The sequence below is a fragment of the Ursus maritimus genome, unplaced genomic scaffold (genome assembly GCF_017311325.1).
Source record: "Ursus maritimus isolate PB19 unplaced genomic scaffold, ASM1731132v1 scaffold_8, whole genome shotgun sequence".
In the NCBI taxonomy this organism is placed as follows: domain Eukaryota; kingdom Metazoa; phylum Chordata; class Mammalia; order Carnivora; family Ursidae; genus Ursus; species Ursus maritimus.
The window spans coordinates 29,010,602-29,026,961 of record NW_024426996.1 but is presented as its reverse complement, the minus strand read 5'-3'; the positions used below and the strand labels follow the sequence as shown (position 1 = coordinate 29,026,961).

At 34.3% G+C, this 16,360-nt stretch overlaps 1 protein-coding gene across 4 annotated transcripts in view; it reads left to right on the top strand.

Annotated features, from left to right (window-relative positions):
• Positions 1 to 16,228, top strand: part of YTHDC1 (YTH domain containing 1) — a 35,481-nt gene extending 19,253 nt beyond the window's left edge. For 2 of the 4 annotated variants that reach the window (XM_040625177.1, XM_008708705.2), the window contains 8 exons: positions 5,752 to 5,836; positions 6,809 to 6,975; positions 9,482 to 9,564; positions 10,804 to 10,840; positions 10,937 to 10,976; positions 11,082 to 11,144; positions 12,836 to 12,970; positions 15,224 to 16,228. In XM_040625177.1, the coding sequence (XP_040481111.1) occupies positions 5,752 to 5,836; positions 6,809 to 6,975; positions 9,482 to 9,564; positions 10,804 to 10,840; positions 10,937 to 10,976; positions 11,082 to 11,144; positions 12,836 to 12,970; positions 15,224 to 15,448 (835 nt within the window). In that variant the 3' untranslated portion in view covers positions 15,449 to 16,228. Of the gene's footprint in view, positions 1 to 5,751; positions 5,837 to 6,808; positions 6,976 to 9,481; positions 9,565 to 10,803; positions 10,841 to 10,912; positions 10,977 to 11,081; positions 11,145 to 12,835; positions 12,971 to 15,223 lie in introns of all 4 variants that reach the window. The other 2 variants (XM_040625176.1, XM_040625175.1) reach the window with 1 other exon arrangement.
• Positions 16,229 to 16,360: the final 132 nt, after the last annotated feature.

The following is a 16,360-nucleotide window of genomic DNA, read 5'->3' as shown; positions in this document are numbered from 1 at the left end:
TTTTTTTTTTGGTTTCATTCCTAAGCTGATATGGATGCAAAAAATTTAGCAGTGTTAAAGTAAAAATACATCAACATGTTTTGCTTGTCTTGTCCGCTGTCTTCATAAATACAGGATGTAAAGGGCAAAGGTTTATTTAGTCAAGAGCTTTTAATGTATTCATTTGTTCTCTATATTAGTAATACATTGATAAGTTTGTCATGAATTAGACAGTTGCCTGAGATGTTACCTGGATAGATCTATATGATTTTAGTGATTTAATATGTTATTTAGTAACTGGAGTAGGAAATTAATAGTCACTCTTTAACTTGGCTGACGTTTTGGAGGTGACTAATTCAGTTGTGAACAACTGCTGTTTCTTAAGGAAGTTAGCAAATCACGTTTAGTTGGCATTATGATGTTTTGAAACTGATGTAATTAAGATTTAAATATGTTTATTAGAAAAATAGACTCATTTTGAGCACTGAGTTATTACCACTATTTTTACATTCTTACTGAATGATTGTGCATTGTTAAAAAATGATTAAAGAAGTTAATTTAAGTGATATAAACTTCATTTAACACTTCATGAAATGGTCAGTGTCCTGTGGAGAACTGCAGAATGCGGCAGAAGGCAGAAAGCTCTTATAGGATAAAGAATAAAGAATAAGGAAGAGACAAATAGAAAATGTTTGGCTGGATAGGGCTACGTTGTCAACCTTGTTTGGGATGAGAAAGCCCATACTGGGGTGGGTTGGTGTTTGGGGATTGGCACTTACAGGGATACAGAAGTTAAATCTAAGCTTCAGTTTGCTGATATTGGCACCTTGGGCACAAGTGGTTACATCCTGGACATAGAAAGTTATTTTAACATAAAAAGTTATTTTAACATAGAACGGGTGCTTAACTGACTGTGCCACCCCCATGCTGAGTTGAGTGAACTTTATATGACATGCACACATTTATTGCCTATAAAATTAATTTCAGTAAAAAAAAAAATTACCTGCAACAGACCATATGTATTTCTTTTAAGTTAAAGTTAGCTTAGGTGTTGGACTTTGATGGAGATGGAGGAATTGGATAAGAATAATAAGAATGAAAACTACTATTCATATTCTGGAAGGCAAACTAGCTCAAAGAAGAGCATGGAAACAGACCATTGGGCTGAGGAGGTGGAAGGGTGGGGGGTATGTGAGTGGGATAGGGAGCCACCTTTTTTTATGAAGCAGATGATAAAGAGAACAAAAGACAAAGGTGAATAGTAATATGGGCCAGCCTAAGGAGTTAAACTTTTACTTATGGGACAGTGAAGGACTAATGAAGATACACGGGCAACAATACAGTTAAAAAGAGTGCATTAGGTTGATTGTTGATACTGTAGCAAACAGCTGTCTGCATGAAAATAATATCATTATTCCTCATCTCATCATTACTTTGTATAGGGAATAGGTTAAGTAAATTGTGGTTTGTTACTTAAATGTAGTATGCGGAAGTAACTATCCATGTAACAACGTGGAAAAACTTAACAAAAAAATTACATAATTATAATGTTGGAATGCAGTGTTAGGATAGTGAGACTATAGGTGATATTGCCCTCTCCATTGCACCCAGGGTTTTTAAATATAAATTTATGGTTTAGAAATTAAGGTTGTAATTAAGTTACACTTAAATTATAATCAAATTAAAATCATAAAATTAAAAAATCTGGTGGCACTTTATAGGGTAAACAGGGTGCTTACTATTTCTTGGCAGAGATAAACTGACATATTTATTTATTTGGATGACTATAATTGTAAAGGCCCAAGAAGTTTGTTAGTCTCTGGTTTTATGATTTGAAACATTGGTGTTACTGGAAAATATTTGGAGATGATGTCCTAGGATTAGGAGACAAAATAATTACCCAGTTTTAGACTTGTTGCAGCAAATTTTGTTTTGAATGTTATTCGGTTAACCTTCATTTCCAAATTCTTGATAAGGAAATTTGTTTATTTCAGGAGGTGAGCTTAATTTGTTCATATATTATTGTCTTTCTATTCCTTTTCATTGACTTATTGGCTGTTTACTAGTTTGAAATGCGTACACCAACAGAAGAGGTGCAAACCCAGAAGTCGATCCTACTAACATTTTGTATGAAATTTTGGGTAGTAAAGTTTCTTTATTGTATTTAAGTTAAGTTTTAGGTGTACCTGGAAAGAATATTCTTTTTTTTTCCTTTTTTATGATTGATTTATTTCAGAGAGCGCAAGAGTCAGGGGACAGAGGGAGAAGGGAAGAGAGAATCTCAAGTAGACTCTGTGCTGAGCACAGAGGCTGACATGGGGCTTGATCCCACAACTCTGAGGTCAAGACCTGAGCCGAAACTGAGAGTTGGGTGTCTAACTGACTGTGCCACCCCTGTGCTCTGAATGAATATTCTTTTTTTTTTTTTTTTTAAGATTATTTATTTCAGAGAGGGAGCACGCACACATATGCAGGGGGAGGGGCAAAGGGAGAGGGAGAAGCGGATTCCCTGCTTGAGAGCAGGGAGCCAGAGGCCAGACTTGATCCCAGGATCCTGAACCAAAGTAAGATGCTTAACTGACTGTGCCACTTAGGTGCCCTCTGTAAAAATACTAATTATAACTTTAGTTTTTTTATATAACTTTAATTTTGAAAATACTCATCACTTATGTTCAAGAGTAGTTTTATAATACTTAAGAGTTCTGAGGGGCTTGTAATTATTTATTACATTGATCCTTCCTTGGGATAAGTCTCTTGTACTCTTTAAGTTTTTTATATAAACTGAGAATTACATTTGACTCAGTTAAAAGTATCAAACTTTATAAACAATTAAGGCTTTGCTATCAGTAACAGTAACTGCTATCAGTATTTTTCTTTTCAGATACAAAAGTTATGATAGACTTATTTAAGCACCCTTTGGATTTAATAATAATTAGACATAAGTTTCTTTGGGTGTGGTCCCTAGCTTACTTGCATCAGTAGTATCTGATTGTTAAAATTCAGAATCTTGAGATACTCTCCAAACTGATACATTTCTAATGACTCAGGTATTTTGTAGACACACTGAAGTTCACGACCACATGGTGCCATGTTGGGCAGATAGGAGAGGAACCACAAAAAGTGACTTATTTAAGTTGTCACTGGGAGTTAGTTCAAAATAAGGTTGTACTCTATGAAATATCATTCATCCAGAATTAAATCTATTGACAATATTTTATGGTCCTCCCTTTAATGTCCATTCCAGATAACCCATTTTCTCTTTTTTTTTTTTAGAATTTTTCCATTATTCCTTTTAACTTTAATAACCTGACACTGTCCAGTACATAAGAACCTTTGTATGTTTTTTTTTTTTTTTTAATTTGTTTCCACTTAACCAGGCCCCTTAAATCAGTGAGTTACTTCCATGTTCTCCAGAGTACCCACAGTAAAGCTAGGGCTTCATCATTACATGTGTCTGTTCAAAAGGTAACTTTTAGGATGCTTATTCTATAATTGTGATGACCATGGTCCTGCAGTTTCTCTTAACATATTCTGAGTCTTGTTTTGCTTAGGGCCTCACAGTTCTTGGTTTTTTTCTTGGTAGACATTTGTCAACACAGAAAAATATCTCTAGAATCTAGCTAGTTAGAACCAGTGCTACCACAGAAGATTAATCCCCAAGTGAATCAACCAGTTCAACATATGGTTTTATTTTGGACTTTCAGTATTCCATTGCTAATATTTAAATAACATAACTTTGTGCAGCAATAATTTGTCATTTTCCTATATTTTGGTGGGTTGTAGGTTATTTATTCCTTTCCTATATAACTGTTTTTTTAACTGGAAGTTTAGAGCGAAAATCTAAGAAAGTATTAAAGCACAAAGAATTGTTAACTAGATAGAGATTTCCCTCTGGATACTTTAGAGTTTGGTGTAGACTTATTAGTGATAGTCTTCTTTTTTTCTTTTAACTTCTGATAGTCTGAGAAGTTAAACAAAATCTGTATATATATTTTGTATATGTATACATTCTTGAATATTACACTAAGAATTCAAGCTCTTTAGTAATACGTAGTGGGCATTTCCATTACTGATAGGCCACTTCCCCTGTATGTTCACATCACCATCACCACAGAGCATGCCACCTTGTTACTTTGACTTTAGATATACATTTCTTTTTTTCCAAGGTTTAAAGAAGTTATAAAATTTGAGCATTCTGTATTCATCTTTAAGAAAATTTGTAAAAGATTAGAATAAATGCTTATGTAGCTTACTCACTGGATCAATTTCTTGTTTGTGTTTTTTCTTCTCCATTATACCTTTGCACAAGCTCTCTCATTGCTTCCCTTCCTTAGCTCCTGACATTTGGCTTTTCTTGGGTCACTTTTCTTTGAGGCATATTCCATATGCTACTTCTGGAAGCATTTTTTGATTATTTTCTTTCTATAAAATAGATATGGCCATCCATATTAAAAACAACAAAACTTGTCTGTTCTATTTGTGGTACCCATTCTTTTACCAAAATAATTGTGTGTGCTCGTTTTTTCTTTTTTGATAGCTGTGGAAGAAGACTTAGGAATGCAAGCAGCTCCTTTTTTTTTTTTTTCAAATAGACTCCATGCCCAGCATGGAGCCCAATGTGGGGCTTGAGCTCACGACACTGAGATCAAGACCTGAGCTAAGATCAAGAATTGGCTGCTTAACTGATTGAGCCACCCAGGGACCCCTCAGGCAGCTCTTTATTTTACTCATCCTTGTATGTCTTTGGACTGAGCAGTTTTCATGTGTACCATAGATACAATAAATAGTTCTTTAAAGCATTTATTTAATTTGGCATTACTCACTTTAATGCACACATAGATAAAACCTTCTCAAATGCTGTTATTTGATTATTTCTTGACAAGTAGCAGGTATTTATTGCATGTCATGTTTGTATTCAGCATTGTGCTAGATTGATAAAGAATATAAAAATATAGGATATCTTTTTTATGTTGGTGAGACCATTTTGCCCTGTGGCTCAGAGCATAGAGCCAGGGTTTGTTTAAGTTATATAGGTACTGCACTGTAATGTAAGTGAAGTGCATAATTAATGTGTGCAGATAGATGAATTTATAAGTAAACATTCGTATTGTCAAGAGCCATTCCATGGGTAGTAGGGAATATTGCCTTACTGAAAGGGGGAGAGCTGAGGCCTCTGCTTCTCCCTCTGCCCCCCCCCCCCCCCCCCGCTCATGCTCTAACTCTCTCAAATAAATTAAGATTTATTTTAAAAAAGGTGGAGGTGACATTTGAATCTGGGAGAGCAGGCCTGAACGACAGGTAGAGGACAGTTTAATTTGGTATTAATGGTCTGATTAAAGTTCAGCTCCGTGTTGATTAGTTAATAAAAACAGTTCTTTTGAGTACACAGAAGCAAGAGATAGCTAAACGTTTTATATATAGTTTCATTTGCACACTATTGAGAACAAGTATGAAGTATAGGTAGTGATACTGTTTATAAGCTGAAGAAACTTGGCCTCAGAAGTTAAGAGCTGGGATTTAAACCCAAACTGTCTTGGTTTCTAAGCTCATGTTCTTAAGTACTATATTATTTTGCTTTTTTTTGAGAACACTGGAGAATGTGGAAAGAACACATCTCTAAAGGGGCTACTCTTCTCTGGGGAATAAGTGCTACTAGTCTAAGTGATTCTTTAAATTTTAGTCACATTTAAATCAAGATTAACTGCTGAAGTTTAGTATAAGGTCCCTAAAGGATTCTGCAAAAGAATATAATTGACATTACTTTGTATTTAGGCGTGAATTACCCTTCACTAAGTCAGCTCATCTCACCAATCCTTGGAATGAACATAAACCAGTAAAAATTGGACGTGATGGACAGGTTTGTTGTTTTAATTGATTATTTAAAACACACACATTTAATCAATCTTTTTAGAGATTTTTATTGAAGGACATTTCTAAGCCATTTCTGAAAGAATTCATGTGACAGATTAAGGGGAAGTATTCTTATTTAGAATTCATTATTACTGTGATTTTGACCATTTAATAAGACCTCCATAAATGTTGAAAGACAGGCATCTTTATATGGTATTTTCATTAATACAATTGAAAAAACTTTTTGAAGAGAAATTCTGGTCCTAATTTTAAATTGTTTTTCATTATATTATTATTGCACTTTGTATTATTTTCGACATGCCATTATAACATCTTCATTGAAGTTTTCTGAATAGAAGGAAGCTGTATAAAAAGTATATATACTCAGGTTTTCAAGTCTGCAAATGAAATTAAAAGTGTGGTGGTTTAAAACAAACCCAAATCTTTGACCCTCATAGTTTCTACACATAACTTTGAACCAGAAATGGTGTGCTTTCATTGCTCATAAATGAAACTGTTGGTAGTTGAAAATAAAAACTCATTTAAAAAAGTCCAGACATTAGTATCTCTTTGTTAGTTAATCTAATGTATTTTAGTGTATGTAGCAGTTCCTAATTATCAAAGTTGTTGGCACACACTAACATGTTTTTCCTCTGCCGATATTTTTGTATTTGCCAAAGAAATATTCCTTTATTTGTAGAGGACAGTTGTCACGGAGTTTTAAGCAATTACATTGGCGTATTAAACTTTGGAGAGTCTACATTTGTAGTTTTTACCCTTATATAAATAAATGAAACACTTCGAAAAGGTTTTTTTCAAAACCTTTCAAGGAAGTTTTTGGAATCCTGTATGATCATCAGCCTTGAGAAGGAAGTTTCCAAGTCAGTCTGTTTTTGTTCTCATACTTAAGGAAAATACAACAAGTCTGTTGAAAGTTTCTCCTGTTTTCGTCTTGTAAATTACTACTTTCCTATTCTAGGAAATTGAACTTGAATGTGGAACCCAGCTTTGTCTTCTATTTCCCCCCGATGAAAGTATTGACTTGTATCAGGTCATTCATAAAATGCGTCACAAGAGAAGAATGCATTCTCAGCCCCGATCAAGAGGACGTCCATCCCGTCGAGAACCAGTCCGGGATGTGGGAAGGTTAGAAACGTTCTTTGGACTGATAATAGGCACATGTATCAGAATAACATGATGGAGGAATGTGATTCGTCAAAAGTTTGTCCTGCGGTAAAGAAGAAAGAGAAAATCCTCAAATCAAGCTGCATGGACTAGTTTGTGGCTTCATTGAGGATTTCACATGGTCACCTTGGTCTCAGTCATTTTTCAAGAGGAAAATGGGGATCTTTCCTTATGCAGAAAAAAATTATTTGCTAAAGAGTGATAACCAGTTTAAATTAGATAATATTCTGATTATACAATGTATACAATTGAAATTAGGTAGGCCTTTGTTGCTAAGAACAGGCTAGAAAGGAGGAAGAGGAGGAAGTCTTTATTTGCAAAAATTGTTAATATTTTGTAAAAAGCCTTTTCTTTCAGGTGTGTCTCTGGATAAGCCTTATCAGATATGGGACTTTTATAAAGGATCACTAATGTTTTTTCAGAAGATGACGCCTCATTTAGAGGATAAAGTATTTTAAGTTATCTTGATATTCAAGAGGAGCATTATTGGGACTGTTTCAAATTTTATCACCGTGATGTGTTAACCCCATTGCCAGATATTCTCTAACATGTACCCAGTGAATTCACACATCTTGCTGAGCTTCTGAAAACAATAGGTTCTTTCCAAAGGGGATCAAGTGGCCCTGGGAGACCCGGCAACAAACCGAAAAGAAGGGCTGTTGCTGTGTCTGTTTACAACTTTTCCAGATGCTGGCAGTACCTGTGGACTTAAAAGTGTTTTTTAGAGGATCGTCATGGTTCTTGATCACTACTTTATGAACTAAGCAGCATTTTCCAGGAAAAGGGGGTTTAACTTGTTACAGAATTGGAGAAGTCTTTGCAAAGGACTGATTTAAGCCCTTCCACCCAACACCTTTCCCTGTGTAGATTTGCATACAGCTAAACCTAAAATATTCTGCTAAAGACTGTTGGATGTATGGTTGATGGGATGAAACCTTTGGTTAAGTTTCCTTTTGGTGGAAACATCCTGTGGTAGGTACAGATAATCCAACAAGAGTCCCCATTTCTTTGAGCTTAAAAAGGACACTGTCGAGTAGGTAGGAGGAAACCTGGCAGAGCCCCCTTATTTTTGGCCTTAAAGGACTGAACACCAAGATGTCTTTTGAAGTTTTAAGCTAAGAGGTTTCCAGTGCAATACAATATATACAAGTGAAGTTTTTACCTCAGTTTTGCAATGGACTGCAAACTATACTTATTACACCACTACACCTTCTCTCAAGCCTGCCAGGGCCTCCATATATGTATGTGGCTTACAGCTTAAAGTCAGTAGTTGGACTACTATATGAACTGTTACTATCATGTTTTATACCGGTCGTAAATGCACTCCCCAAACTACAAGAAAGCGGTATGTTTATTTTTTAAACCAGCTTTTAATTTTCTTAGTCTTAATTATTGTAGATGCAAACTGTTTTTATTTTGTTGGGGGTTTGGGGTTATTGCGCTTTGCAGTTTGAGTGAACTTGTGTTGGAAAAGTTAATGAAAGCAGTTGATAAAGAAATAGCTGGAAAACTAGTGATGCCAGGTTGTTATAGAATTTTTATTTGACATTAAGGGTAAAGAGATATTTATTACCAAAAAAACTTGGAATTTTTGTTTTTATTTTGTGTAGTTCTTTATCAAATGCTAAATAAAATGAAGTGTATTTATGATGTATTACATTAACCATTGAGATTTATGGGAGACCGTAAAGAGCAGCCCTCTGTAGACAGTAAAATTTCACCTTCTAAAGAATATACTTTGAAATTGCTTTATGAACTCTGTTAAAACTGCCCCAATTACTTTCCAGTTTTATTTTAAGGCATTGTCTCTAGAAAAAAATTCCCTTAATTCTAAATGTTATTAACTATAGAAATTAGTTTTTCAAAGTAGTAAGATTTTCAAAACTTTCCTGTAAAGTCACTTTAATAAGTTATCATATTTTCTGTATGTTCATGTGAAAAGCATAATTTTGTGCAAAGCAAAAAGAAATAAGAAATTCTTAATTTTGTTTAGACTTCTTCTAAAATGGTATTAATAAGTTTGAATATATAGATTTAGAGTTACGTCTTGTGTATAATGATGATAGTTTTTTTTATTTCCTTGCTTTTTCACCTGAATGGAGACTTTATTTGGGAAAGTGTTTTGTTAAACTGGATATTTACATTAGTTTGAGGGCCGCTCATTTACTTTTGTTTAGAGTACTAAAATTTTATTTATTTTGAGCAAACTACTCTTTCCAAGTTTTTCATCATAGTATGAGGATTACAGAGAATATCTATTTCCAGCAATACATTCAAGGATTGATTTATAATAATTAGAGGAATTTAAAATTTAGAAATTTTAAGATTTGTTCCCCAGAAATTAGGATGTTACTTTAAAGGAAATAATGGGCTATTCTTTGTACTTACTTCTGTCAGAAACTCTTGCATTGCTGTTTGTTCTCCCAGCAGTTTTTGGTTTAATTTCTAATGTGTCTAATTTGTGTAGGCGTCGACCAGAAGATTATGATATTCATAACAGCAGAAAGAAACCAAGGATTGACTATGCCCCTGAGTTTCACCAGAGACCAGGTTAATATTTTATAATCCTGCAGATATTTGACTTAAAATTATGAAACAACAACACAAAAACATTTATTGTAATCCTGCAGTTCTAAAAGTGAGAAAACTTTAGAACATGACTTCTTAAGCCATAGGAAATTATCAGTAGTTGTCACATAAATTCTTCTGCTTTGTGAAGGCTATCTAATCCATTTTAGTGTGACTCATTATCATAATCTGTTAATTACCCAGTGTTGCTAATTTATAATTATTTCACAAATGGAAACTGCACAAATGTTTTAAGATTAAAAGTGGTTAGGGAAAGCTGTGATCTTACACTTTATTACGCTTTTTATTTCCTATTATACTTAGTATCTTATGTGGCATATAGCTTTAATTAGACACTGAAGTTATACTATATGGTTTTAGAGAGGAATGAGAAGTATTTGGTCTGTAATCTACACAACAGCTTTTCAGCTAGTCTTTCCTTTACACAATTAAAAAAGGCAAACTGTGTTTAAGAGAAGATACTTATTTAAAACAGCAATACACTTATAAAAATTAAGCAATTTGAGAATTGGTGTTAGCATTACAGCATTTTTACATAACAAGTGGCTTGATAAACCTCTTTCTTCTTCAAAATGGGATAGTCCAGAGAATGAAATTAGTTTTTCCCCAGTAACATGGCCACGCAAATGTTTTTACATTTTAATTTGCTGAGTCCTTATTAAAGAAGGGGAGAAAGAATATTTCTTTTTTCACCATGGTTCTTTCACTTAAAATGTATAATCTTCATTTTTGTGGCTTTTGCAGTTTTGTTTTTCTCCCCCTTAAGTCTTCTGCATTTTTTAAAACGATCTGGTTGACTTAGCAAAGCTTGTGTATACTTACGGTGGAAGGTAAACATTTGTTTTAAGGAAGTCCTTTTACAGTGTCCTCAAGATAATCCCTCTGCCCTTACTTTCCTTATGGTGCAGAATGAAGAAATTTTCTATCTAGAGAAAATTGGGGTGTGGATTTAGAAGATTCATATGAAAACCTCTCTAGCAGTTTATAATTCTGTGATATCAGTAAGTTATTTAGTTACTTCCTAGATTATTATGTAATCTGAGAAGAAAATCTGAAATGGAATAATACAATAATAGCATCACTTAATAGCATCACTGTGTTTCATGGGAAGAATTGAAATGAGTGGTAAGGAAGGTTTAATTATAATGCCATAATGAAAAATATAAATTTGATTTACTAAAATGCTTGATGTTTGAACAGGGTATTTAAAGGATCCACGATACCAGGAAGTAGACAGGTAAGTTGGGTTCACTCTTGCTTAGTTTTAAATTACATTCTTGGAACTAGTTTATGAATTACCTGAATTTAGTTTCACAAATCTTATTCCCAACAGACGATTTTCAGGAGTTCGCCGAGATGTGTTTTTAAATGGGGTAAGTATTTTATTTTATATGTTTAATGTTCATAAAACCAGGATCTATTTACTTTATAGTTCTGGGTTTGATTTTTATTATTGACATTAATATTTTTCATTTTAGTCCTACAATGATTATGTGAGGGAATTTCATAACATGGGACCACCACCACCTTGGCAAGGAATGGTTTGTATTCTTTTTTTGCAAATTGTTTAATTTCATTCGCAGTTTCATATATTTTGAATGCTTATTTGGAATTGGATTGTTACAGTTACCCATTAAGAGACTTAAAATATATTAATCTGCAGTGATAAATAGTTGGGAGGCTATTTTTAAAACTAAAGACTAATGAATAATTTGATTTGTGTTAATACAGGTTTAATTCATAAGTGTTATGGTTTATTATTATAGTGCCTAGTATTGCAAACTGCCTGGGTTCACATGGCTTCCCTTCTCAACTCTGTGACCTTGGATAAGTTTCATAATACGTTTCTTACTTTTTCTTATCTGTAAAACTCAGTGGGCATTTGTTCATTCTTTGGCTCATCAAATTAATAGTACCCATTCTGTGCAGGGCACTCTGCTTTACGCTGGGTTGGTGAATGAAATGGACATTGTGCCTGTCTTTGTATGGTTTGAAATTTAATGAATATCAATGTTGACCTTATGGGAGTGTGGAGAAGATAATTTACAAAATACGTGTGAAGTTTAGCATAGTGCTTGATCCCAATACTCATTAAATTCTTTCTATAAAATAAGGTTAGGGGCCCCTGGGTGGTACAGTCAGTTAGGCGTCTGACTCTTCGTTTCTGCTCAGGTCGTGATCTCCAGGTCATGAGATTGAGCCCCACATCAGGTTCCATGCTCTGCATGGAGTCTCCTTGGGATTCTTTCTTCCTCTCCCTCTTCCGCTTGTGCTTTCTCCTCTAAAATAAATAAATAAATCTTTAAAAAAAAATAAGGTTAATTAAATCTTGTACATGATTTTTTTTCCTGTGCATAATTTTTATTTTTTTTTCTTTCTGTAAGAAAACCGAATATTAGAGTATCTTTTAAGGTATTGAGGATAGCCGAAGCATTAATTCCTGAGAAATAAACAACTTGGAAGTTTAAGTAGTACTTATTGTTCATTTTTTTTTTTTTTTAAATGCTGCCTGTAATGTGGTCTCTTCATCTGACTTATTTCACTTAAGGTACTGTATACAGATAGATGAATTATAAGATTGCTTTCCTTTAGATTCTGTGAAATTTTTAAAAAGTCAAGAGTATTATCTTGGTGCTAACTAGGAAAATAATCTTTGGTTTGCCTTTAACTCATTTTATAATGGTATTTAAAAATTCAGTAGGTCCTGGAGGATATTTTAAGGGTAGATGTTTGCATGGTGGTTAAGATGGTTGATTCTCGAGCTAGGATGCCTGATGCTGTGTCCCAGATCCACCTCTTTACTAGCAGTGTGATTTTAAGCAAATTACTTAACCAGTTGGTGGCTCAGTTTCCTCTTTCGTAAACCAGAAATACCGGTACCTATCTCATTGGGTTGCTGTGAGAATTACTTAAATAAGATGTATAAAGTGCTTAGGACAGTGCCTAGCTCATTGTAGGCATTGTATAACAGTTTGTTGTGTTCTATTAGTATTTAAGTGATATGGTATGAAAGTGTAAGCTGTTAAATCTTAAAGGATGTATAATTAGTTCATTATGCACACACCTTCAAGCACATAAAGAAGATATTTTGAAGAACCTGAATGTCATTAGAGTAAATGGATCGTAAGATTATTGAATTAATTGGGATAGGTCGTTTGGAAAGGAAAATTCTAAGAGTGGTTTATTTACAAGGATATTTGGTAGATGTTTATGGAAGTGGTTTTCTTTTTAGGCTCCTTATCCTGGAATGGAACAACCTCCACACCATCCTTACTATCAACACCATGCTCCACCTCCTCAAGCTCATCCCCCTTACTCAGGACATCACCCAGTACCACATGAAGCAAGATACAGAGATAAGCGAGTAGTAAGTGCACGAGAAGGCTCAAGTGTGAGGGAACTACTTTGAATTCTGTTGATAATTTAAATTTGGGGAGACTATATCATGTTGAATGGTGGACTGTTTCATGTTCTTACTGAATGCTGTTGTGAGTAATTCACAACTTGTTTTTATTAAAAATGACTAATCCCTTTGGATTATTTAAATAGACTATATTTCTTTTCACTGATCAAGTAGATTGCTCAAGTTGAGGCAACTTCTACTTGTAACTCTTAGGTAATATCATAGGGATATCGTATACTAGGAATATTTTCTTTCCATACAGGGGTCTTCAATTATAACTAATTATTATTACAAATAGGTATTTCTAAGCTTTCTGTATATTTGGACTTTTCATAGGATAGATGGTGTGTATTATGTTAGTTAACAGGTCATCTCCAGTCTCATTTAGTTATTTGTTTCTCTGCCAGATTTTGACAGTTCACCTCTGATTCTTAAGACAATGCTAACAAATGACAAACAGATGTTAAGAAAGGCAGATGAATAATCGTCTTTTAGTAATTATTGGTTCTAATAATTTGATACGGTTGATATGAAAAGCTTTTTTTGGTCACTTTAGAACAGGATGAATAAAAGGCAGTCTCTAGTTTGAGGTTACTGGGTTTTCATTATACTGGTTAAATTGAGATTATTAAATGGTTGGTATTCATTTTTTTCCCCCAATAGTACTTTTAGTTTTTGAAACTGAAATTGTCTTCTTGTACTTGTTATTACAGTTCCTTTGTGTATAAATTTGATATTCCTAGAAAGGTAGTTTGGTTGTTAGAATGTACAGGTTGGACATCCCTGCCCTCCTCCCTGCCCCCATACTTGACATGATGAGTTTTTTGGCTGGACCAAATAAACATTCTTTATCTTCCCACTTAGTTGAAGAGCATGCATATTTGACAGGGCCAGTCAGAGTAGCCCAGCCTGTCTTTGAGATACTTTTATTTATTTTTTTATTCTTGTAAGGATACTAATTCTTCAAAATCAAATCATTTTAGGATCTTTAATATTCAATGAAACAGTTTAAGAATCCTAATTGACTAATAGACTTTTTTTTCAGTCACACAGGAAGAAATACATGGCCTATGTATGATGAAATCTTAGTTGGCTAGATGGGTTGTGGTGTTTTTAAAAATGCCTTTTATAAATAATAATTTTCAAAATAGGAATTCTTTATAAGATTCTTTTAGTAAAGGGTACTTGTCCTTTTTATGTAATTCTTCAGTTTATATATATAATGCTAATATATTCATGTATTCGTTGTATGTGAGAAGTAAGGTGGAATTGTGTTTTTGAACCTTATATTCTGAATATTTGAGCTGACTTTTTGAAAAAAGACCAAGCTTAAGTAAGTAAAGGTGAGTTGAGATCTAAGAGTAGAAAGGTAGAGCAGAGAACCAACAGCTGCTTTCAGCTCGGGTCGTGGTCCCGGAGTCCTGGGATCGAGCCCCGCATCAGGCTCCCTGCTGGATGGGGAGTCTGCTTCTCCCTCTGCTCCTCCCCCTGGCTCATGTTCTCTTTCTCTTTCTCTCTCAAATCAATTAATAAATTGATTAAAAAAAGCTAGAGCGGGGATCGAGCTTTAAGTAGCCACAGTGACAACTTGGACCTCACTTGGACAATTGCTCATCTTACCCTCTCTCGTCCTCCTCAGCCTTTTATGTATTATTAGGTCTGTGTGGACTAGACTTCGCAATCTCCATATTTTCTTAAAATTACATCCTGTTTCATAAGTTTGTCATTAACAGTTGTTGAGTTTGAAAGAAAATCTGGAATGTAAGAATTCCTGATTTTACCATAAGAGGGCAGACTTGGTTCAGGTTAGTTTGTAGAATCAGAGAAGGAAAAAAAGTAGGGTTCACCAATTGCAGAAAAACATTGATGATGCTTAGCATAGTTGGCATCAGGCTTGTATCCATGATGGTTGATAGTCATCAACAGGTGATTACTTTGGCCTAAATCTTATTAAAAAGGTTGGATGGAAAAGTCATTGAGGTTATATAGCAGACTTCACGAAGTGAGTTTCAGCAAGATTTGAATAATTTCTGTTGTAGGTGTCTAGTAAGACGTCAGAATCCTTTTTCTAAGCACTGTCAAAATTGTTTTATGAATTAACGCCTTAGTGTGTTTCTCTAGATTTTCTCTACCGTATAGTAACTACAATATAGGGACTCTTAAGTTCCATTTTTTTTTTTTTTTAACAAATCTAACCCATTTCTTAACCTTTTCTAGCATGATTATGACATGAGGGTGGATGATTTCCTTCGTCGCACACAAGCTGTTGTCAGTGGTCGGAGAAGTAGACCCCGGGAAAGAGATCGGGAGCGAGAGCGAGACCGCCCTAGAGATAACAGAAGAGACAGAGAACGAGATAGAGGACGTGATAGAGAAAGAGAAAGAGAGCGATTATGTGACCGGGACAGAGACCGAGGGGAGAGAGGTCGATATAGAAGATAATGCGCTTTTGGAAGCACTGATTGTTTAAAGATAAAAAAATCTTGTATTTTTTTTTTTGTGTGTGTTTACAAGTAGTAAATTTATTTTCAGCGGTCTACTTAAAGTTCATTGTGTAGAAGGGTTTATTATATCCCTCTTTGTTCCAAGCATGCAGTATAATAAGAACTGGAAAAACTCAAATCCTCCAAAAATGCACAGTTGACAGTTTGAGCTGACACTTCTATTGGAGCAGAATGGAACAGTCCAAGAATGTAGATATTGATTCATTCTCCATAAATGTTCATCTACTTATAGTGTGTTCATCCTAGAGTTATTTTTTGTTTGTTTTCTTTTTTTTTTGGATCTTGATTGATGACTGCCATGATACTTTGCTTTGATGTGTTTCTAAATGTAGTTGCACACGGTTCAGTAAAAATAATGCTGCTATCGAGTATGCAAATATTGAAGTATGATGGTTTGACAGTATGGCAGTGTTGTAGCAGCCTCTTTGTTTCTCCTTTTCCCTCTTTTTTTAATCTTAAAAAGTCACTTTTTATTTTTCTTCAGTCTTCAATAATGAGAGCAATATTAAGAAGACATTGCTATCTAATTTTTAATCTTTTTAAATAAAAAATTCCTATGTTCAGTAGCATGGTTGATGCTGTCGTTTAGCCTTCCCCTCCAAACTGTATACATTGGCTTGGAATGTTCACAACTTGCGTGTGTGGCAGCGGAAGATAATTCCCATATTCTACATTGCTACTGTTTTGTATAAAATAAATTGGTAAAGATTGACACTTACCTGTTGTACTTCTTTCTTGTCTTGATGCAAGTTTGCTTTCTTATGCATTAGTGGACTTAAAATAATGCTGTGTGTTTAGGAACTGTAGGAACCCTGGTCCCCCCCCCTTTTTTGCATATTTTAGCAGGAAT